General features: G+C 38.5%; 1 protein-coding gene across 1 annotated transcript in view; it reads right to left on the reverse strand.

Moving 5' to 3' along the window:
- Positions 1 to 290: 290 nt before the first annotated feature.
- GPR65 (G protein-coupled receptor 65) overlaps positions 291 to 24,704 on the reverse strand; it is a 41,609-nt gene continuing 17,195 nt past the window's right edge. Inside the window, exon 2 of the mRNA XM_053689424.1 lies at positions 291 to 1,711. Within this exon, the coding sequence (XP_053545399.1) occupies positions 463 to 1,455 (993 nt within the window). The 5' untranslated portion in view covers positions 1,456 to 1,711 and the 3' untranslated portion in view covers positions 291 to 462. The remainder of the gene's footprint in view (positions 1,712 to 24,704) is intronic.

The following is a 24,704-nucleotide window of genomic DNA, read 5'->3' on the forward strand; positions in this document are numbered from 1 at the left end:
TATATATATATATATATATATATATATATATATATATATATGCGCATGTAAATGTTGTTTATAAATACATTTCTATTTGTGAGTGAAATGGAGTATATTCGAATGTTTACTCTATTCACATTTATTTTTCCACATCATTTTTACTTATGTAGTGTAAAACACCTTCTGTGATTTTTTCCCCTTCCCTTGCTATCGCTAGTAAATCCTTTAAAAACGACCTTAGTGGTTAACTAATAGAGTCATCATGAAACCGAAGTAAGAACATGTAAGGGAAACAGGAACTACTTAAGTTTTAAAGGTTACATTTTTTTTATTTTTTTTTTACTTTTCATTTAAACAAAAGTTTATTACATTTCTAAAATAAATAAAATGTATTTTTCTTAAAACTGATCCTGAATTAATTGCTTTACTTAAAGTAGTCATTTTAAATGGTGCATTTTTTTGTTTAGTTTTTTCCCATTTTCACAGAGCTCTGCATTTTTCTGGAGAAGTTGTCACTGAGACTGTAGCCAGCTTGTATTCTGGATTTGCTTTCACCTGATTGACACAGCAATTTAATAGCGTCATCATATCTGCTCTTCCAGCCTCACTTACAAAGCAGTACAGAAACGGGTCAGCAATGCAATTGATGCTTGATAATGCAAGAGTAACTTTGTAGGGTACATACATAAGTTGAGCGAATTTGCAGTTGGAAGGTTCCCATATACTGCGTATAAGCAGCACAATATTATAAGGTGTTAAGGTTATCAAAAAAAAAACTAAAATTACCAAGATCAACTGCCTTATTTTCTTTTTGTCGCTATCCCCTGTGGCTTGATTTTTCTTCACTGCAGAGTAGATTTTATGATAGCAAATAACCATAATTATAAGTGGAATTAAATGTCCTAGGCAAACAATCATAATATTGAAGTTCGATTGCCATTTTGTCATAGGGAATACATCAAAACATAGTAAGTGAGAATCTTTATCACGTGATGTTTCTTCATTAACCAGAATTACAGCATTCAAGGTGCTTTGTATTATCCAAACAGCCAGACTGACAAACATTGCCATTTTCCTGGTTCGTAGATGACGAAATTTGAGAGGATGAACCACAGCAAGGTATCTATCAAGAGATATACAAGTGAGAAAACCTGCACTGCTGTATATATTGATGTGCATGAAAAAGGCATTTATCTTGCATATCACAGTGGAAAATCTCCAGTGATTATGATTTAAAGTAAAATCAACCCAGAATGGCAACATCAGAGTGTACAGAAGATCAGCAAATGATAAATGAAAGAGGTAGATCCCCAATTCATTCTTCTTTTTTATCTGTACGCAAGAAACATACAGGGATGTGCTGTTGGACAATAAACTTATCACAATGACAGTGATATAAACGGGTGGGAAAATATAAACATCTATATCATGAATAATTGTGCAATTACTGGAATTGTTGTTGACCATTATCATATCTCCAGAGTTAATCCTAATAACAAAATATGAGGCTAGACACCATACACTTAAAAGAAACTGCAAAGGTCTTCCATGTTAATCCAGAAAAAAAATTGATGTTGGATGCCGATTATAATAGCAAGCTCCCAATAAAATCCTGAACAGCTTCATGTTGAAAACTAAGATGATTGGGTAGTTATAGTTTTCTAAAAGTCAGATTTGCAATTATGGTTCTCTGGAAATCTTCCTGCAGGACACATCTCAAGCCCTTTAGCTGTAAAAGAAATGAGAATATTGTTAGAGCTTTATTGATTAATATATATAAGCAGTTAGACATAGTGATATTTATAGTTATGAATCAATATAATAAGTTATATTACCAGGGATAGGCAAGTTGTCCATACACGGACACTGGTGTTCGTGACTGGCCCTTGCAGTGTACGCCAACCATTTTGCGGTGTGGAGGGAGGACACAGTGTGAGACTGTGAGTGTGTGTGACAGTGTGCAAGCGTGTGTGTGAAAGCTGAGGCTGTGAGACAGTGTGTGTGACAGTGTGCAAAAGAGTGAGACAGAGTGTGAGACTGCAAGATTGTGTGTGTGACAGTGTGAGACTGCAAAAGTGTATGTGTGTGACTAAAGGTATGTGTAAGAGTGTGGGTGGGTTTATGAGACTGTGAGGGTGTGTGTGATAGTGTGCAATCAATAGTGTGTAATCAAATGTGTGTGTGTGAGACTATGAAGGTATGTGTGTGATAGTGTGTAAGGGGGTGTGGGTGTCAGACTGTGAGGGTGTGTGTGAGACCGAGTGTGCAATCGAGTGTGTGTGTGTGTGTGTGAGAGAGAGACTGATCTAGCATAACCTTATGCCTATCCCATGCATGTTTAAACTCCTTCACTGTCTCTACCACTTGTGCTGGATGTTTTTTTCCACGATGCATCCACTACCCTCTCGGTAAAGAGAGTGTTTTTTGATGTCTTTAATTTGAAATATACCTTAGTGTCCTTCACTAAGGTCTGTACTTTGAAAAATATTCACCATAGTCTTGGTGCGTGCCTATCCCTGTATATTACACCATGATTCTAAATCATTCAGCGAGGTCTTGCGGACCTGATCTGCACTGTCAGATCAGGTCCGCAAGACCTTTAATAAATTGGCCTCTCTAAGTAGTTGATTCCAATTCTTCCAGTCCTGTTTACCTTTCACATCTGGCTTTTCCCTGACAACTGTCTTGGATCATGATTTGGCTTGTTCAGTGCCCAACGGGTTTGGCCCCTTTGCCTGAACTGTACTATTCTTTTGTACTGTGATTTGTTACCGCTCTTGTCTGCCTGTTGCACAACCTGCCTGTCTGACTTTGCCTTTTTACTAGTCACGTTCTGGATTTCTTTTGTGCTGGGACACTGTTTTTTAATTATCCTTTCCCAACCTAAAAGTCCCTTTCTGGACGGACATTATCTTGATAGGTTGTTATATAAATGATGCCTAATCTAGAAATGGTGTTTATAAATAACATTTATTTTAAAGTTTATTATTATTTATGACATTTTCATGATTGTAGGTTACAGTAATTTTGTCTTATTAAGTGGGATTTCTATCAGCAATCATATATATATATACTGTATATTGATTTAACATTTTGCCATTCCATCTTGTTTATCGATGACTCAGGACTTTTGCCTTTGTTTTTACAGTTAACTGAAGTCACAAAACAGTGTTTTTTTTAAAAACAGTGATTTACAATATGTTAAACCTTATGTTGCCATCTTCAAACAGCAATAAATATTTAGCAAATCCCATCTAGAACCTCATGTTGTCATTTTCCTACAGTAATAGAAATTAAAACGCAGACAAACCTATGTATAGCAGTTTCACGATTTACAGTATGAGAAATCTTAAAATCCTGATATAGAAGAAGATATAATTTGTGACACTTTCTTCTTATTAAATTAATTTTCTGCACTTTTCATCTTGATTTTAGATAAAACCCTAACCAAAATGGAAAATTAGGTTTTCTCAATGTTTAAAAAAGACTAACAGCTAGATTACGAGTTTTGCGGTATGAGTAAAAAAGCAGCGTTAAAGTGAATGTAAATTTTGATGCTAAAGTGCCTGGTTTTTAAAACTTTGATTAAAAACAGGAGCACTTGAATTCATCAAAATTTACCTTTCAATCCTGTTGTGACAAAAAACTTACCTTTTAATCTTCACAGCAGCTCCAGCTTCCTCCGGTCGTCGCAAGCCATTTCTGATGTCAGAAATGATGGATAGGTCATCCTCCAATCACAGCTTCCCCCCCGGGGGATTCAGTGTCTGATTCACTGCTGTGATTGGAGGAAGCTGGATGCCTCATTTTAGACCCAGGAAGAGGCTTTGAAACAGGTGGAGGAAGCTGGAGCTGCTGTGAAGATTAAAAGGTAAGTTTTTTTTCACAAAAGGAGTGAAATGAAAATTTTGATGAATTAAAGTGCCCCTGTTTTTAATCGAAGTTTTAAAAATCGGGCACTTTAGCATCAAAATTTACATTCACTTTAAGGCTCTTTTTCACTATCGCTGGTATTACGAGTCTTGCAGGTTTAGGTGTACCGCACACTTTTTTGGCCGTAACGCAACGTAACTGCCGCAGCTTTCAAAAAGTCCTTTTCAATGGGACTTCCTTTGCGCCGGTATTTCGAGACTGCCTGGGAGGCCAAAAAGTGACAGCCTATACCATCAAGATCCATACTGTAAACCGAAAGTCAGTAGTTATGGGTTGTACGCTACAAAGCCGTAACATAAAACTCATAACTAAAGTCCTAAAAAGTACACTAACACCCATAAACTACCTATTAACCCCTAAACCGAGGCCCTCCCTCATTGCAAACACTAAAATAAAATTATTAACCCATAATCTGCCGCTCCAGACATCGCCGCCACTATAATAAACATATTAACCCCTAAACTGCCACACTCCCGCATCGCAAACACTAGTCAAATATTATTAACCCCTAATCTGCCGCCCCTAACATCGCCGTCACCTACCTACATTTATTAACCCCTAATCTTTCACCCCCAATGTCGCCGCCACTATACTAAAGTTATTAACCCCTAAACCTTACCCTAAGTCCAACCCTAACACCCACTAACTTTAATGTAATTCAAATAAATCTAAATAAAACCTACTATTAATAACTAAATAATTCCTATTTAAAACTAAATACTTACCTATAAAATAAACCCTAAGCTAGCTACAATATAACTAATAGTTACATTGTATCTAGCTTAGGTTTTATTTTTATTTCACAGGCAAGTTTGTATTTATTTTACCTAGGTAGACTAGTTAGTAAATAGTTATTAACTAATTATTAGCTACCTAGCTAAAATAAATACAAATGTACCTGTAAAATAAAACCTAACCTGTCTTACACTAACACCTAACCTTACACTACAATTAAATCAATTACATTAATTAAATACAATTAACTAATTTAAAAAAAAACAAGAAATTACACAAAATAAAAAAAGAAATTATCAGATATTTAAACTAATTACACCTAATCTAATAGCCCTATTAAAATAAAAAAGCCCCCTCCCCCAAAATAAAAAAACCCTAGCCTACAATAAACTACCAATAGCCCTTAAAAGGGCCTTTTGTGGGGCATGGCCCCAAAGAAATCAGCTCTTTTACCTGTAAAAAAAATACAAACAACCCCCCAACAGTAAAACCCACCACCCACACAACCAACCCCCCAAATAAAAATCCTAACTAAAAAACCTAAGCTCCCAATTGCCCTGAAAAGGGCATTTGGATGGGCATTGCCCTTAAAAGGGCATTTAGCTCTTTTTCCGCCCAAACCCTAATCTAAAAATAAAACCCACCCAACTATTTAATAACTATTCTACCTAGTTAAAATAAATACAAACTTGCCTGTGAAATAAAAATAAAACCTAAGATAGATACAATGTAACTATTAGTTATATTGTAGCTAGCTTAGGGTTTATTTTATAGGTAAGTATTTAGTTTTAAATAGGAATTATTTAGTTATTAATAGTAGGTTTAATTTAGATTTATTTTAATTACATTAAAGTTAGTGGGTGCTAGGGTTAGGTTTAGGGGTTAATAACTTTAGTATAGTGGCGGTGTGGTTGGGGGCGGAAGATTAGGGGTTAATAAATGTAGGTAGGTGGCGGCGATGTTAGAGGCGGCAGGCAAGGGGTTAATAATTTTTAACTAGTGTTTGCGATGCGGGAGTGCGGCGTTAAGTGGGGTAAATATGTTTATTATAGTGGCGGCGATGTCCGGAGCAGCAGATTAGGTATTAATAAGTGTAAGATAAGGGGTGTTTAGACTCGAGGATCATGTTACCTACAATTAAACCTAACACTACACTATCAATAAATTAATTAAATACAATACCTACAAATAACTACAATGAAATAAACTAACTAAAGTACAAAAAATAAAAAACAACTAAGTTACAAAAATTAAAAAAATATTTACAAACATAAGAAAAATATTACAACAATTTTAAACTAATTACACCTACTCTAAGCCCCCTAATAAAATAACAAAGCCCCCCAAAATAAAAAATGCCCTACCCTATTCTAAATTACAAAAGTTCAAAGCTCTTTTACCTTACCAGCCCTGAACAGGGCCTTTTGCGGGGCATGCCCCAAGAAATTCAGCTCTTTTTCCTGTAAAAAAAACACATACAATACCCCCCCCCCAACATTACAACCCACAACCCACATACCCCTAATCTAACCCAAACCCCCCTTAAATAAACCTAACACTAAGCCCCTGAAGATCTTCCTACCTTGTCTTCACCTCACCGGGTATCACACCGATTCATCCTGGCTCCGATATCTTTATCTAAGCCCAAGCGGGGGCTAGACATCCATCATCCGACGGCTGAAGAAGTCCAGAAGAGGCTTCAAAGTCTTCATCCTATACGGGAAGAAGAGTAGATCCGGACCGGCAACCATCTTCTTCCAAGCGGCATCTTCTATCTTCATCTGATGAGGACCGGCTCCATCTTGAAGACCTCCACCGCGGACCCATCTTCTTCCGACGACGACTTCCCGATGAATGACGGTTCCTTTAAGGGACGTCATCCAAGATGGCGTCCCTCGAATTCCGATTGGCTGATAGGATTCTATCAGCCAATCGGAATTAAGGTAGGAATATTCTGATTGGCTGATGGAATCAGCCAATTAGAATATTCCTACCTTAATTCCGATTGGCTGATAGAATCCTATCAGCCAATCGGAATTCGAGGGACGCCATCTTGAATGAAGTCATTTAAAGGAACCGTCATTCGGCGAGTAGGCGTTGGGAGAAGAGGATGTTCCGCGTCGGATGGAAGATGATGGCTCCCGAAGAAAGAAGATTGAAGATGCCGTTGATAGAAGACTTCATCCGGATCATGGACCTCTTCAGCTCCCGCTTGGATGAAGACTTCAGCCGGATCATGGACCTCTTCAGCTCCCGCTTGGATGATGACTTCAGCCGGATCATGGACCTCTTCAGCCCCCCGCTTGGGCTTGGATCAGGACATCGGAGGAGCTCTTCTGGATCGATCGGTGAACCTGGTATGGTGAAGATAAGGTAGGAAGATCTTCAGGGGCTTAGTGTTAGGTTTATTTAAGGGGGGTTTGGGTTAGATTAGGGGTATGTGGGTGGTGGGTTGTAATGTTGGGGGGGGGGTATTGTATGTTTTTTTTTACAGGCAAAAGAGCTGAACTTCTCGGGGCATGCCCCGCAAAGGGCCCTGTTCAGGGCTGGTAAGGTAAAAGAGCTTTGAACTTTAGTAATTTAGAATAGGGTAGGGCATTTTTTTATTTTGGGGGGCTTTGTTATTTTATTAGGGGGCTTAGAGTAGGTGTAATTAGTTTAAAATTGTAATATTTTTCTAATGTTTGTAAATATTTTTTTATTTTTTGTAACTTAGTTCTTTTTTATTTTTTGTACTTTAGTTAGTTTATTTCATTGTATTTATTTGTAGGAATTGTATTTAATTTATTTATTGATAGTGTAGTGTTAGGTTTAATTGTAGATAATTATAGGTATTTAATTTAATTTATTTATTGATAGTGTAGTGTTAGGTTTAATTGTAACTTAGGTTAGGATTTATTTTACAGGTAAATTTGTAATTATTTTAACTATTTTAGCTATTAAATAGTTCTTAACTATTTAATAGCTATTGTACCTGGTTAAAATAAATACAAAGTTACCTGTAAAATAAATATTAATCCTAAAATAGCTATAATATAATTATAATTTATATTGTAGCTATATTAGGATTTATTTTACAGGTAAGTATTTAGCTTTAAATAGGAATAATTTATTTAAGAAGAGTTAATTAATTTCGTTAGATTAAAATTATATTTAATTTAGGGGGGTGTTAGTGTTAGGGTTAGACTTAGCTTTAGGGGTTAATACATTTATTAGAATAGCGGTGAGCTCCAGTCGGCAGATTAGGGGTTAATAATTGAAGTTAGGTGTCGGCGATGTTAGGGAGGGCAGATTAGGGGTTAATACTATTTATTATAGGGTTAGTGAGGCGGATTAGGGGTTAATAACTTTATAATAATAGCGGTGCGGTCCGGTCGGCAGATTAGGGGTTAATAAGTGTAGGCAGGTGGAGGCGACGTTGTGGGGGGCAGATTAGGGGTTAATAAATATAATATAGGGGTCGGCGGTGTTAGGGACAGCAGATTAGGGGTACATAGGTATAATGTAAGTAGCGGCGGTTTACGGAGCGGCAGATTAGGGGTTAATAATAATATGCAGGGGTCAGTGATAGCGGTGGCGGCAGAATAGGGGTTAATAAGTGTAAGGTTAGGGGTGTTTAGACTCGGGGTACATGTTAGAGTGTTAGGTGCAGACGTAGGAAGTGTTTCCCCATAGCAAACAATGGGGCTGCGTTAGGAGCTGAACGCGGCTTTTTTGCAGGTGTTAGGTTTTTTTTTAGCTCAAACAGCCCCATTGTTTCCTATGGGGGAATCGTGCACGAGCACGTTTTTGAAGCTGGCCGCTTCCATAAGCAACTCTGGTATCGAGAGTTGCAGTGGCGTTAAATATGCTGTACGCTCCGTTTTTGGAGCCTAACGCAGCCATTCTGTGGACTCTCAATACCAGAGTTATTTTAAAGGTGCGGCCAGAAAAAAGCCAGCGTTAGCTACGCGGGTCGTTACCGACAAAACTCTAAATCTAGCCGTATATAAATGCTAGACAGAATGATGCAGTCAAATAAAAGATTAGTCTGAGAATAACATGTAGATGTATATTTTAAAGTTTCATTAGCTGCTTAAATATTGTCAAAATAATTGTAAAGTTTTAGGGGCCGATTTACCAACCCCCGTATCGGCACCAATGTAACTGTTTTCACGCGAGCCTTCAGGCTTGCCGGAAACAGGAGTTAAGAAGCAGCGGTCTTAGGACTGCTGCTCCTTATCTCGTCCGCTGCCTCTGAGGCTAAGGACATCAATCCACCCGATTGAATTGAATCGGGTTGATTGACATCCCCTGCTAGCAGCCGATTGGCCACAAATCTGTAGGGGGCGGCATTGCACAAGGAGTTCACCAGAACTGCTTGTGCAATGTTAAATGCAGACAGCGTATGCTGTCGGCATTTAGCGATGCATAGAGGACATGATTCGCTATAACGAATCATGTCCGTCCGGGGTATGATAAATCTACCCCTTAGTGTCTATAAAACATTGGGAGTGGCCATGTTGTAAATTAGGTTACCTTCCCTGCTGTGGCCAATTACACATGAAGATGTCCACAGCACTGGTGTTATAAAAAATGTCTTTATTGACAAAAAATCAGCAACGTTTCGTGACGACTGTCACTTAATTATGCTATCTTCGTATATTCGTATATATTCATGGAATTGGCAGATTTCCACTGTTTTCACAAGCACTGCATGATCCGGCAGCTGTTCCTAACTTTATTTGGATTGATTGCTGTGGCCAATTAGGGACAGCTATAAATAGGTCACTAGAGTGTGCAGCCAATGGGGCCGATTTATCAAATGTCTGACAGACATCATCCGCAGTAGTGATCATGTCTGCCAGACATCGATAAATGCCGACAACATACACTGTCGGCATTTATCATTGCACAAGCAGTTCTGGTGAACTGCTTGAGCAATGCCGCCCCCTACAGATTCACGGCCAATCGGCCATTAGCAGGGGGTGTCAATCGACCCGATCGTATGAGATCAGGTGGATTTATGTCCGCAGCCTCAGAGGCAGCAGACAAGTTATGGAGCAGCGGTCTAAAGAGTGGAATTACATGAAAAGGGGACAAAATTAAAAAAAATTAAGTATATTGCAGAGTTTTTTTTTTTTTCTAAATATGATTTAAATAAATAAAAAAAAAAATATGATATGAATTACTAGTTTTTTGTGTTTTTTTTGCACATCCAGGGTGCTTAAATTGCAATTTGCGTTGTACATTATTAATATAATTTATTTCTGAGTAATTTACATACATTTTACATACATTTTGTTTTTGCTAAAATAAAGTTTTTAGTTAATAATTTTGTTAACAATTTTGATGCACTTTAACAATTACATTTTTTCCTGTGTATTTTTGTGTCAATGGTTAAATTATTCATTTTGTATGATTTTTATTGTGCACTTTTATATTGTTTGCATCTCCTTCCCATATGAAAATGCAGTATATGCCCCTTAGAGAGAAAAAAAAATTGGCTGATTATATATTAGCCGGTCAGATCAGGGGTTATTCAGCTAGCAGCCGTATTGTGGTTTGAGCTCCAGGATTGCGGATTAGCTACAGAATATTATTGCTTATTAATTTGTTATTTAACTTATGTACTCTAGCTACAGAGTCATAGTATTTCCTGCTAAGTATTGTATTCATCTGTGGAGACATTCTGGGACTCTAAAAGGAACAGTACGGCACTATATCGGGCAATATCTTCGCAGATTTCAGCTATCCCACACTGTGAGTACAGAGTAATTATATAACACACGGCTCTTTATACTGCCCTAAGAAGATTCTCTTTTGTCACCAGGAATTTATCGCCTACACGAACCACAAGCATACTCAAATTCAGGATTTAAAAGACTCTTTTAGGATCTTTGATTTTTGAGGACTGTTTATCTATTTTCGGACATTTTGTTCAGTGATTTATTTGTAATTTATTTATCCACAATTTTATTGTCAAATTTTGTGAATTTTATTGTTATTTTATTTTATATTTTTCACAATTATTAAATTGTTTGTTGATTTAAATGAAATTGTAATGTTTATGTATTTTAAATGGTAAATTTGTCTCTAGGTTAATATATCATATTACCTCTTTCATTGTTGTTGCTTCTCTCACAAATATATTGGTGCATAGCTAGGATATATCGATTGTAGTAGTGATTGGCATTAGTGGTTAATCTTCTGCGCTTGCTAACTAATACATCTATCAGATCCCCTAGCATTTTTGCACTTCTGCATTTTTCCACTATCCAATACAGCTATACTTTAGCCTTTTTGTGCGCTCCTTTTGTTATTCTGTATTTATAAAGCTTATTTTTTAGAAGTTGAGAGACTTCTATTACATTTGGAGTTTGTGTAGCAGTTTTATTTTGGCGCGGTTGCACATCCTGTTGTTATTTTAATATCGATCATAATACCAAACTCCTGGGAGATACCAAGATATATCATCGCAGGGAAAAGTGGAAGTTTTTACCAGAAAAGTGCGATTAAAAAGCCTCCTGAGATACACCGGCGAAGACCCCTAGAAGATTTCCCTATCCTAAGGATTAACGGAGGAGAATAATTACTAACCAAATTATCATACCAGCATTGGTTTTCCTGTGTGCATACATTACCTCATATGATTGGGGTAATCTCTGGTAAGAAGAAAACCATTTACCAGCCATATTATTGTCATATTGACTTTTTATTTTTTATTATAATTATTTTTTATTCTTCATCTTTGCTGTATGGAACTTTAGAATTTAGAACTATAAGTATATAGTCTTTTATCTGTGCGCTGAAGTATATTGATTGGTTCTCTTGATTATTAATATCCCTAACAGTGTTAAGGGTACATTGAATCTTTTTTTCATGCAGCACGATAGATCCACATAATACAACACTATAACACACTCATTGAGACCCCCTTTTTTTTCCTTCTACGGGTACCATTACTCCAGGCAGGTATAGAACTTTACCGTATATAATTATATGTGCTTTGATCTATGTTTTAGCGCTGGTAATTCATCTTTATTCTTATATATATTAATATATATATATAATATATAAAACTGGTGATGACTCTGAGCTAAAGATAGAAACCTATCTCAAATATTCCATTTTTCACACTGACAGAGCTGTGTACATTTTTGGACATTGCAGTGTGAGCTTTGATTATCTTTTAAGCTCTTCCTTCCTTAACTTGTAAAACACAGAAACACACAAATCCGCAAATTAGAAGATTATGCTATGCAGTTAAAAGGTCCACATCAAGAATTAAACAGTTAAAAATAACAAATAGTAAAATGTACTAACAGTTTTAATGTTGGCAGTGTTATTACTCTAAGTGGTTTTATACAGAATGGAAGACAGCTAATAGTGCCTAATATTTACTTTTTAAAATCTAATCCTCAATCCTTCAATTAACATAAATTCTAGATAATTCACGCAGCATTGGATGAATTACATTTAAAAAATTTGAATGAATTAGCTACTCACCCTGTTCCCGGCAAACTATGTATCTGCTATCAGCAGTCTAGAGAATAAAAAAAAGTGTAGCAAACAGGATATTAAGCAAAAAACCACTTGCAGAAGAGGAAACAACCACAAATGTCAGATATGCCTTCTTTGATCCTCTATGTAGTTTCAAAATTTTATATTTTAATTTTTTTTCATCAGAACTACATTTGATCATTGCATTATTCGACCACATAATTGTTTCTTAAAATTGTACTCTGGAACGTAAGAATTTATGTTTGAAATAAACACATCATTTTAAAGCAAATAAACACTGTCTAGTCTACCATAACATATTTTCAGAAAATCAGGTGAGGTATTAGGCAGCTCAGGGGCATGGTTTGTAAGGTGTGGGAGGTTTTCATTAAAAACTAGAGCATGGTTAGAGGATCACTTTAATAACTCTTTTGATGGCAATGCGTCACCATTTTTGTAAATGTTGTGCAGTTAATGTGCACAACATGCTACTCCCTCCTGCAAGACATGTTGTCTATGATATTGTTATGCCCAGGAGGTAAAAGGTGTGGGAGTTCCTATAAAAGCTCACCCAGCCCATCACTCTGGGCTGAGTTATTGCTCACTTACCTGGCTCCTGCGTATGCTCCAGAAACAAGGGCAGAATCCAGCACTCAATCCCCAATCAATGCATACCTCTGGAGGGTCACTGCTGAGTGTCAAAAGCTATAGCAACGTTTTGGTAGTGTTACCTTAAAGGGATATTCCAGCCAAAATTGGAAACCACATGGATGTATTTCGGTATTGAACAGAAGACAGAAGCATTTTTGTAATAAGCATGTATTAGCAAAAATGCTTTTAATAAAAGCTATAGCTGTTTCAAAAGTGTATTTAAGTATGCCCCGTGCACCAGCATTTTAAACACAGAACTTGTTAAGAGAGCCTAACGTGCTTGTACCATCTGGTAATTACTCAGTTTGTTAATTGCTTACATGCATTATTTAAAATGTGGGTGCAGTGACAATATCTAGCTATGCTTCACATGCACGTGCAGAGAAAAATGTTAACACTAAAACAGTGATAACTTTTACTAGAAGCATTTTTGCCAATACATGTATATTGCAAATATGTTTCTATTCCAAGATGTAATAATTCTATGTGCATTTGTCAAAGTTCAAGCATACTGGATCTCAAAAAACAGACTCTTCCTAAACACTGACAAAACTGTTACAATGATCTTTGGAACGGGACCTAAATTACACAAACTACAAAATTCCCATCTATGCATAAAAAAAATAATCAATCCTATTGGCTGATTGCAACAGCCAATAGGATTTTTTTCTACCTTACCGTCTGGGTGAAAACTTCTGCGGGCTTGGAAGAAGACTTCAGCCGGCTTCTTGGAGGACTTCTTGTCGCTTCGATGAAGACTTCTTCCTCAAACTGTAAGTCGATCTTCAGGGGTTAGTGTTAGGATTTTTTAAGGGTTTATTGGGTGGGTTTTAGTTTTAGATTAGGGTTTTGGGCTGCAAAAGAGATAAATGCCCTTTTAAGGGCAATGCCCATCCAAATGCCCTTTTCAGGGAAACGGGGAGCTTAGGTTTTTTTAGTTAGCTTTTTATTTGGGGAGTTAGTTGTGTGGGTGGTGGGTTTTACTGTTGGGGGGTTGTTTGTATTTTTTTTTTTACAGGTAAAAGAGCTGATTACTTTGGGGCAATGCCCCGCAAAAGGCCCTTTTTAAGGGCTATTTGTAGTTTATTGTAGACTAGGGTTTTTTTATTGGGGGGGGGGGGGGGCTTTTTTATTTTCATAGGGCCCTTAGATTAGGTGTAATTAGTTTAAAGCTTTGATCATTTTTTTTTAATTTTTTGTAACTTAGTGTTTATTTTTTGTAACTTAGTTAGTTTTTTGTAACTTTGTAATTTTTTAGTGGAGATTTAAATTATTTAAATAGGGTTAGGTGTTTAAATATAGAATATAGTTATTTTAATTTGTAGTTTTATGTAATTTTAGTATAATAGTTAGGGTAGATTATTAGTTTAATATAGTTTAATGTAATTTTAGCATAACAGTTAGGGTAGATTAATTAATAGTTTAATATACTTTAATGTAATTTTAGTTTAAAAGTTAGGGTAGATTAATTAATAGTTTAATATTGTTTAATTTAATTTTAAAGGTAAGTTTAAAATTATAATAAGATAGGGATGAGTTAATATTTAATATAAAGTTAGCGGGTTGTTAGGTTTAGGGGTTAATAGGTTAATTTAGTTTATGGCGATGTGGGGGGCTGGCGGTTTAGGGGTTAATAACTTTATTTAGTTGCGGTGGGCTCCGGGAGCGGAGGGATAGGGGTTAATAACATAATGTAGGTGGCGGCGGTGTAGGGGGCGGCAGATTAGGGGTTAATAAGTATAATGTAGGTGGCGGTGGGCTCCGGGAGTGGAGGAATAGGGGTTAATAAGTTTATTAGAGTGGAGGTGGGCTCCGGGAGCGGTGGTTTAGGGGTTAATAACTTTATTTAGTTGCGGCGGGGTCCGGGAGCGGAGGGATAGGGGTTAAACAGTTTAGTATAGTGTGGGTGCTTAGTGACAGTATACAAATAAAGCTGTGAAAAAGCCGAAGAGCAGCAAGATCGATGACTGTTAGTTAACAACAGTCTGCTGCTCATCGTCCCGTACTTGGTGCGTGGCTTTTTACAGCTTTTTTGTTAAATATGGAGAGCGTATTCAGGTCCGCGGCAGCGAAGTTAGGCAATGTCAGGCGAGCGTATTGGTGCCGTCGAATGCAGCACAGTTGACGGGTTGATAAATAGGCCCCAATGTCTTCATTTCTGACAGAGACTCCCTCCCTCTCCCAGTCACGTGTGGTGTTCCCCAAGGTTCCATTCTCGGCCCCCTACTATTCACATTATTTATAAATGATCTGCCTAATGTCTGCAAATCTTTAACTGTACACATGTACGCAGAAGACACGGTAATCTATTCAAACAATTCTGATCTGCCGCAGCTTGAAGCAGTGCTCCAAGACCAGTTCACAGAGGTAGAAAAGTGGATCTCAAAAAACAAACTCTTCCTAAACACTGACAAAACTGTGACAATGATCTTTGGAACGGGACCTAAATTACACAAACTACAAAATTCCGATCTATGCATCAAAACAAAATCAAATTGCACACTGACCACAGTCCACTCTTTCAAATACTTGGGTATGTTGTTAGACCCCAATCTATCTTTTGGCCTCCACATAGAAAAACTTGCATCTAAACTCTATACAAAACCAGGTGCCCTGTACAGAAACAAATCCTGCCTCAGCCCTACAGTAAAGGAAAAGATTGTACAGCAAATGCTGATGCCAATCATGGATTATGGTGACGTAGTATATGCACCTCCACCGCAAACTCACCTAAATAAACTTAATACATTGTATAACTCGTTCTGCCGCTTTGTGCTACAATGTAACTACAGGACCCACCATTGTGTGAGATACACGTGTCTTCTGCTATCTCAAAGTTTAAGTTTACCATAAAATATAATCTACCTTAGTAGGTAGTGTATCTCTTAATTAGTACCCACCAGATGACAATGGCTATGTTAACTGGGGGATATACAGGGAGACAGTTACTGAAGAAGAATTCAAGTACATAAGGATATAGATCAAAATATCCTCAGCAAGATTGTATACAATATTATGATCATGGATACTAATTTTAGCAAGTATAATATCCAACTGGAGATCATATAAATATATAGATATATATCAGATCCAATCGGATGTTGAGTAATGAGAAGTGACCCAATGACTTCAGAATAATAAGGGTTACACTGATCCAAGCTTATGTCCCTCTTGATAATAATGTTCAGTAAGCGTTAATCCCAGTATTAAGATGAGAGTGGGTCATCCGGTATGATAAGATGCTTCTTCACACACACATACAATCTCACTAAAATATATACAATGTTCATTCACCCCACACTTCATATACTTATTTTAGGAAACAGTAATATTTCAATATATAGCGTTGTGGTTCCACAATATAAAGTTTGTTTGGCAGTTTGGTGAATTTGCAAACAAGCAAAAACAGAAAAAGACACAGGTTAGTAGCAATATTGCGGTTTACAAATACTGCAGAGATACGGTAACAGGCTGTTTATATCAAGCAATGTGCGGAGGCTGATGTGGAGGCATATACATTCTGAAATCGTTAAGTTTCGTTGTGCGGTACCTTAAGCTGTTGAATTACCCAGATAGATACTGTACCGCTCGGTTTGGAGTCCGGTGTGAGTGTGGCTGACTTCCGGAACGCCGGAGGATAAAGATCCATCCTGAAATGATGTGGAGTGATCCAAAAAGGTAGCCGGTGATGGCTAAACAAAAAGTAGATCAGGAGTTTTGATAGAGAGTTAGTTCTAAGTGTAACTTAGGTAGTAAGTTGATATTGAGAGCAATAGGTAGGATCAACCTGCCCAGAATATAAATCTAAATTAGACCTGAAGAAATAAACTAGCATAATAAATGCTTCAATTTTCAGGCAAGGTAAGCGTGTGAATGAGCTCCTTAAATAGGATGGTGATTAACATGGGAGGGGATATACCTTAAAGGTATATCACACATTGTGACATGCTAAAAGAACTAAACTGGCTGTTGCTGGAATCTAGACGCACCCTCCATCTTTCCTGCCTTGTGTTTAAGAGCATTTATGGGAAGCTCCAACCCTACCTGAGCAGAATGCTCTCCCCGGCTATTCCCACCTTTTATAACCTCTGATCCAGTACCAGCACATTATTTAGCTTGCCTCAATACAAAAAGAAAGCAGCTCAATCCTCCTTTTCCTACAGAGCACCACAATTATGGAACGACCTCCTGCACCCTTTCAAACCTTCCCCAAGCCTAATATCCTTTATGAGATCCCTCTCTAGATATCAAAACAGAATGCACCTGTCATGGTTGATTATATATTTCCTACCAGTTCTATGTTAAATCTTTGCATATATTGTGTATTATTATTGTTTTTGTATTTTATTGTACCCTATTGTATCAATGCAATGTTTTGTTGAACCAGGACATACTTGATAACAAGAGAAATCTCAATGTATCCATCCTGGTAAAATATTTTATAAATAAATAAATACAATTTTTGACTGGAATGTCCCTTTAATCATGCCATACAAACAAGTGATACAATTCACCATATATACACTGGTACCACTAGGGGGCACCATTACAATAGAAAAAAATGAACCCTTTATAGTTCAATACATAGTTATCATGTTACAATACATTATACTCAAATACTTAGATATGCTCATTAACAGGGCATTTATTCATAATCCAGACTTTAACCAAATATATTTAAAATAATCATCCTCTGAGATGAAGCAAAAAAAAAAAAAAAAACAGATTATAACCTATTTACAAAAATACTGGCAAATTCCAATATTTATTGAGACCAATTGTTTCTAAAGCATTAACCTCATAAATCCAAAAACATTTGCGTTACTTAAGCAATAATTCTCTATCTCCTCCTCTGTGTGGTTTAATTACATGATCTATGATCTGAAAACAAAACTGACTGATGTTATGAGAAGCATTACAGAAATGATTAGCTAATGGGGCAGAATCTTTATTTCTCCTAATATTACTCTTATGCTCAGTTATCCTGTCATGTATACATTGTGTCTTTTCTACGACATAGGCCCATCCACATGGGCATTTAATCATATATATGACATAAGTAGTATGACAGGTATAATACGCTTTAATAGAGTATTTTTTCCTGTGCCTGGATGGTAAAACTAGGGACCTTTGGTCATATTACTGCAACAGGAACATCCCAAGCAGGGGAAACTACCTTTATTTTCAGAAGTGATATAGCCCTATTTAGCTAATTTCATCGAACCTATATCCACTTTGACTAAATTGTCTTGTATATTGGCACTTCTTTTGTACGCAGGCATAGGCAATGATTGAAATTCAATAATATTAGGGTTACAAGCAGCTAAAACACCCCAATGCTTCTTAACAATTTTCAATATGAATTTACTTTGTACATTAAACTCTGACACAAAGGTCAGATGTTTATTTTTATCCTTAGTTTTACTTTTTACAGAATTATTGAGCAACGTTCCTCTTGGTATCTGCAATACAGCAATAATTTAATTTTTCATTAGGCTAGGGGGATAACCCCTTTCTATAAAGCAATTACCCATTTATATTAATCTATTCTCAACAACCCTTTCGTCTGATACAATTCTCCGAACCCTTAACAGCTGACTTTTTGGTAAGGAGTTAATCAAAGGGGGAGAATGTGCAATACTGTAATGTATTAAATTATTATGATCTGTAGGTTTCCTGTAAATATCAGTCACTAGAGTTGTGCCATTCTTAATTTCTCTAGTATCTAGAAATTCAAGATTAGTTTCAATCCAGATTAGTTTAAATTTAATTGAATTAGTGGCAGAATTAATTTCATCCACAAATTTTACCAGGGTTCCAACGTTCCCCAACCATATTCCAAAGATATGATCGATATAGGGCCAACTTGGCTGTTCACCTTGCTTCTGAGATTAGCATACGTACCTTGATACCTGTGTATGCTCACCTTGCTCATAAGACAAAGCATACTTACCTTAATACCTGTGTATGCTCACCTTGCTCCTGAGACTAAGCATACTTACCTTGACACCTGTGTATGCACCCCTTGCTCCTGAGACCAAGCATACTTACCTTGATACCTGTGCATGCTCACCTTGCTCCTGAGACTAAGCATAATTATCTTGATACCTGTGTATGCTCTTACAGGTATACACCAACAGTATTCACTGGGTATTCTGTGCCTGCTGAGAAACCTGTGTACCATACCAGTGACACTCACGGCCTTCTTCAGATCAGCTGTGCCTGATGTACCGAATAGGTATTCTGTGTTACTCTCACCTTTTACTACTCTAATCAAACACCAGTGTCTAATGGACTTTGTTTCTGCTAAAAGCCCTTAGTGATTTACATAGACCTCTTCTGTGATCTTCATTCTGCACTACCTACTGTTCCTTTTATTTATCAAACAGTAACATTTTCAAAAAAATATAATTTATGCTTACCTGATAAATTCATTTCTCCTGTAGTGTAGTCAGTCCACGGGTCATCCATTACTTATGGGATTATATCTCCTCCCTAACAGGAAGTGCAAGAGGATCACCCAAGCAGAGCTGCTATATAGCTCCTCCCCTCTACGTCATATCCAGTCATTCGACCGAAACCAAACGAGAAAGGAGAAACTATAGGGTGCAGTGGTGACTGGAGTTTAATTAAAATTTAGACCTGCCGTAAAAAACAGGGCGGGCCGTGGACTGACTACACTACAGGAGAAATGAATTTATCAGGTAAGCATAAATTATATTTTCTCCTGTTAAGTGTAGTCAGTCCACGGGTCATCCATTACTTATGGGATACCAATACCAAAGCTAAAAGTACACGGATGACGGGAGGGACAGGCAGGATCTTTACACGGAAGGAACCACTGCCTGTAGAACCTTTCTCCCAAAAACAGCCTCCGAAGAAGCAAAAGTGTCAAATTTGTAAAATTTTGAAAAAGTGTGAAGTGAAGACCAAGTTGCAGCCTTGCAAATCTGTTCAACAGAGGCCTCATTCTTAAAGGCCCAAGTGGAAGCCACAGCTCTAGTAGAATGAGCTGTAATCCTTTCAGGAGGCTGCTGTCCAGCAGTCTCATAGGCTAAACGTATTATGCTACGAAGCCAAAAAGAGAGAGAGGTAGCCGAAGCTTTTTGACCTCTCCTCTGTCCAGAATAAACGACAAAGAGGGAAGAAGTTTGACGAAAATCTTTAGTTGCCTGCAAATAAAATTTCAGGGCACGGACGACGTCCAGATTGTGCAGAAGTCGTTCCTTCTTTGAAGAAGGGTTAGGGCACAATGATGGAACAACAATCTCTTGATTGATATTCTTGTTAGTGACTACCTTAGGTAAGAACCCAGGTTTAGTACGCAGAACTACCTTATCTGAATGAAAAATCAGATAAGGAGAATCACAATGTAAGGCTGATAACTCAGAGACTCTACGAGCCGAGGAAATAGCCATTAAAAACAGAACTTTCCAAGATAACAGCTTGATATCAATGGAATGAAGGGGTTCAAACGGAACACCCTGTAAAACGTTAAGAACTAAGTTTAAGCTCCACGGTGGAGCTACAGTCTTAAACACAGGCTTAATCCTAGCCAAAGCCTGAACGTCTGGAACTTCTGACAGACGTTTGTGTAAAAGGATGGACAGAGCTGAGATCTGTCCCTTTAAAGAACTTGCAGATAAACCCTTTTCTAAACCTTCTTGTAGAAAAGACAATATCCTAGGAATCCTAACCTTACTCCATGAGTAACTCTTGGATTCGCACCAGTGTAAGTATTTACGCCATATTTTATGGTAAATTTTCCTGGTAACAGGTTTCCTAGCCTGTATTAAGGTATCAATCACTGACTCCGAGAATCCCCGCTTTGATAGAATCAAGCGTTCAATCTCCATGCAGTCAGCCTCAGAGAAATTAGATTTGGATGTTTGAAAGGACCCTGAATCAGAAGGTCCTGTCTCAGAGGCAGAGACCATGGTGGACAGGACGACATGTCCACTAGATCTGCATACCAGGTCCTGCGTGGCCACGCAGGCGCTATTAGAATCACCGATGCTCTCTCCTGTTTGATCCTGGCAATCAATCGAGGAAGCATCGGGAAAGGTGGAAACACATAAGCCATGTTGAAGACCCAAGGTGCTGTCAGAGCATCTATCAGTACCGCTCCCGGGTCCCTGGACCTGGATCCGTAACAAGGAAGCTTGGCGTTCTGGCGAGACGCCATGAGATCCAGATCTGGTTTGCCCCAATGATGAAGCAGTTGGGCAAACACCTCCGGATGAAGTTCCCACTCCCCCGGATGAAAGGTCTGGCGACTTAGAAAATCCGCCTCCCAGTTCTCCACGCCTGGGATGTGGATCGCTGACAGGTGGCAAGAGTGAGACTCTGCCCAGCGAATTATCTTTGAGACTTCCATCATCGCTAGGGAACTCCTTGTTCCTCCTTGATGGTTGATGTAAGCCACAGTCGTGATGTTGTCCGACTGAAACCTGATGAACCTCAGAGTTGCTAACTGAGGCCAAGCCAGAAGAGCATTGAAAATTGCTCTTAATTCCAGAATGTTTATTGGAAGGAGTCTCTCCTCCTGAGTCCATGATCCCTGAGCCTTCAGGGAATTCCAGACTGCGCCCCAACCTAGAAGGCTGGCGTCTGTTGTTACAATCGTCCAATCTGGCCTGCGGAAGGGCATCCCCTTGGACAGATGTGGCCAAGAAAGCCACCATAGAAGAGAATCTCTGGTCTCTTGATCCAGATTTAGTAGAGGGGACAAATCTGAGTAATCCCCATTCCACTGACTTAGCATGCACAATTGCAGCGGTCTGAGATGCAGGCGCGCAAAAGGTACTATGTCCATTGCCGCTACCATTAAGCCGATTACCTCCATGCACTGAGCCACTGACGGGTGTTGAATGGAATGAAGGACACGGCAAGCATTTAGAAGTTTTGATAACCTGTCCTCCGTCAGGTAAATTTTCATTTCTACAGAATCTATAAGAGTCCCTAAGAAGGGAACTCTTGTGAGTGGCAATAGAGAACTCTTTTCTACGTTCACCTTCCACCCATGTGACCTTAGAAATGCCAGAACTAACTCTGTATGAGACTTGGCAGTTTGGAAACTTGACGCTTGTATCAGAATGTCGTCTAGGTACGGAGCTACCGCTATGCCTCGCGGTCTTAGTACCGCCAGAAGAGAGCCCAGAACCTTTGTAAAGATTCTTGGAGCCGTAGCTAACCCGAAAGGAAGAGCTACAAACTGGTAATGCCTGTTTAGGAAGGCAAATCTTAGATACCGGTAATGATCCTTGTGAATCGGTATGTGAAGGTAGGCATCCTTTAAATCCACTGTGGTCATGTACTGACCCTCTTGGATCATGGATAAGATGGTTCGAATAGTTTCCATTTTGAACGATGGAACTCTTAGGAATTTGTTTAGGATCTTTAAGTCCAAGATTGGTCTGAAGGTTCCCTCTTTTTTGGGAACCACAAACAGATTTGAATAGAATCCTTGCCCGTGTTCCGACCGCGGAACTGGGTGGATCACTCCCATTAGTAAGAGGTCTTGTACACAGCGTAGAAACGCCTCTTTCTTTATCTGGTTTGCTGATAACCTTGAAAGATGAAATCTCCCTTGTGGAGGAGAAGCTTTGAAGTCCAGATGATATCCCTGAGATATGATCTCCAACGCCCAGGGATCCTGGACATCTCTTGCCCAAGCCTGGGCGAAGAGAGAAAGTCTGCCCCCCACTAGATCCGTTTCCGGATTGGGGGCCCTCACTTAATGCTGTCTTAGGGGCAGCAGCAGGTTTTCTGGCCTGCTTGCCCTTGTTCCAGGACTGGTTAGGTTTCCAGCCCTGTCTATAGCGAGCAACAGTTCCTTCCTGTCTTGGAGCGGAGGAAGTTGATGCTGCTCCTGCCTTGAAGTTACGAAAGGCACGAAAATTAGACTGTTTAGCCCTTGGTTTGGCCCTGTCTTGAGGCAGGGCATGGCCCTTACCTCCAGTAATGTCAGCGATAATTTCTTTCAAACCGGGCCCGAATAATGTCTGCCCTTTGAAAGGAATATTAAGCAATTCAGATTTAGAAGTCACATCAGCTGACCAGGATTTAAGCCACAGCGCTCTACGCGCTTGAATGGCGAATCCGGAGTTCTTAGCCGTAAGTTTGGTTAAGTGTACTACGGCATCAGAAATAAATGAATTAGCTAGCTTAAGGGCTTTAAGCTTGTTCATAATCTCATCCAATGGAGCTGTGCTAAGGGTCTCTTCCAGAGACTCAAACCAGAATGCCGCCGCAGCAGTGACAGGCGCAATGCATGCAAGGGGTTGTAATATAAAACCTTGCTGAACAAACATTTTCTTAAGGTAACCCTCTAACTTTTTATCCATTGGATCTGAAAAAGCACAGCTATCCTCCACCGGGATAGTGGTGCGCTTAGCCAGAGTAGAAACTGCTCCCTCCACCTTAGGGACCGTCTGCCATAGGTCCCGTGTGGTGGCGTCTATTGGAAACATTTTTCTAAATATAGGAGGGGGTGAAAAAGGCACACCGGGTCTATCCCACTCCTTGTTAACAATTTCTGTAAGCCTTTTAGGTATAGGAAAAACGTCAGTACACGCCGGTACCGCAAAATATTTATCCAGCCTACATACTTTCTCTGGAATTGCAACCGTGTTACAATCATTCAGAGCCGCTAATACCTCCCCTAGTAATACACGGAGGTTCTCAAGCTTAAATTTAAAATTTGAAATGTCTGAATCCAGTTTACTTTGATTAGATCCGTCACCCACAGAATGAAGCTCTCCGTCCTCATGTTCTGCAAATTGTGACGCAGTATCAGACATGGCTCTATTATTATCAGCGCACTCTGTTCTTACTCCAGAGTGATCACGTTTACTTCTTAATTCTGGCAATTTAGATAGTACTTCAGTCATAACATTAGCCATGTCTTGCAAAGTGATTTGTATGGGCCGCCCTGATGTACTTGGCGCCACAATATCACGCACCTCCTGAGCGGGAGGCGAAGGTACTGACACGTGAGGAGAGTTAGTCGGCATAACTTCCCCCTCGTTGTCTGGTGATATTTTTTTAACATATAAAGTTTGACTTTTATTCAAAGTAACATCTATACATTGAGTGCACAAATTTCTATTGGGCTCCACATTGGCCTTTAAACATAGTGAACAAACAGCTTCATCTGTGTCAGACATGTTTAAACAGACTAGCAATAACACTATCAAGCTTGGAAAAAAACTTTTAAATAAATTTACAAGCTATATAAAAAACGCTACTGCGCCTTTAAGAAACATAAAAATGTGACACAGTTGAATTAACAATGAACCACATATGTTAAAACAACCAAATTTTAACAGAAAATGTATAAAGTTAGCAGAGGATTGCAGCCACAAGCAAAAGGATGATTAACCCCTTAATACCCAAAACGGATAACAGTTGAAATAATAAACGTTTTTTATCACAGTCAAACACACTGTCACAGGTCTGCTGTGACTGATTACCTCCCTCAAAACTAGTTTTGGAGACCCCTGGGCTCTGTAGAGACGTCCTGGATCATGGAGGAAGAAATAGGAAGACTGTGACAAAAAATTTTCTGCGCAATAAAGCGCTAAAATAGGCCCCTCCCACTCATATTACAACAGTGGGGAAGCTCAGTAAACTGTTTTTATTCAGAAACAAACGACAGCCATGTGGTAAAAATCATGCCCATAAAGTTTTATCACCAAGTACCTCAGAAAAAACGATTAACATGCCAGTAAACGTTTTAAAATTGAAAATTATGAAGTGTTATTAATAAGCCTGCTGCTAGTCGCTTTCACTGCAGTGCAGGCTCAAATATTACTTTAATATAGACAGCATTTTCTTAGTGAAATTCCATTCCCCAGAAATACCTCAGAGTATACATACATACATATCAGCCTGATACCAGTCGCTACTACTGCATTTAA

The sequence above is a fragment of the Bombina bombina genome, chromosome 1 (genome assembly GCF_027579735.1).
Source record: "Bombina bombina isolate aBomBom1 chromosome 1, aBomBom1.pri, whole genome shotgun sequence".
NCBI classification, from domain to species: domain Eukaryota; kingdom Metazoa; phylum Chordata; class Amphibia; order Anura; family Bombinatoridae; genus Bombina; species Bombina bombina.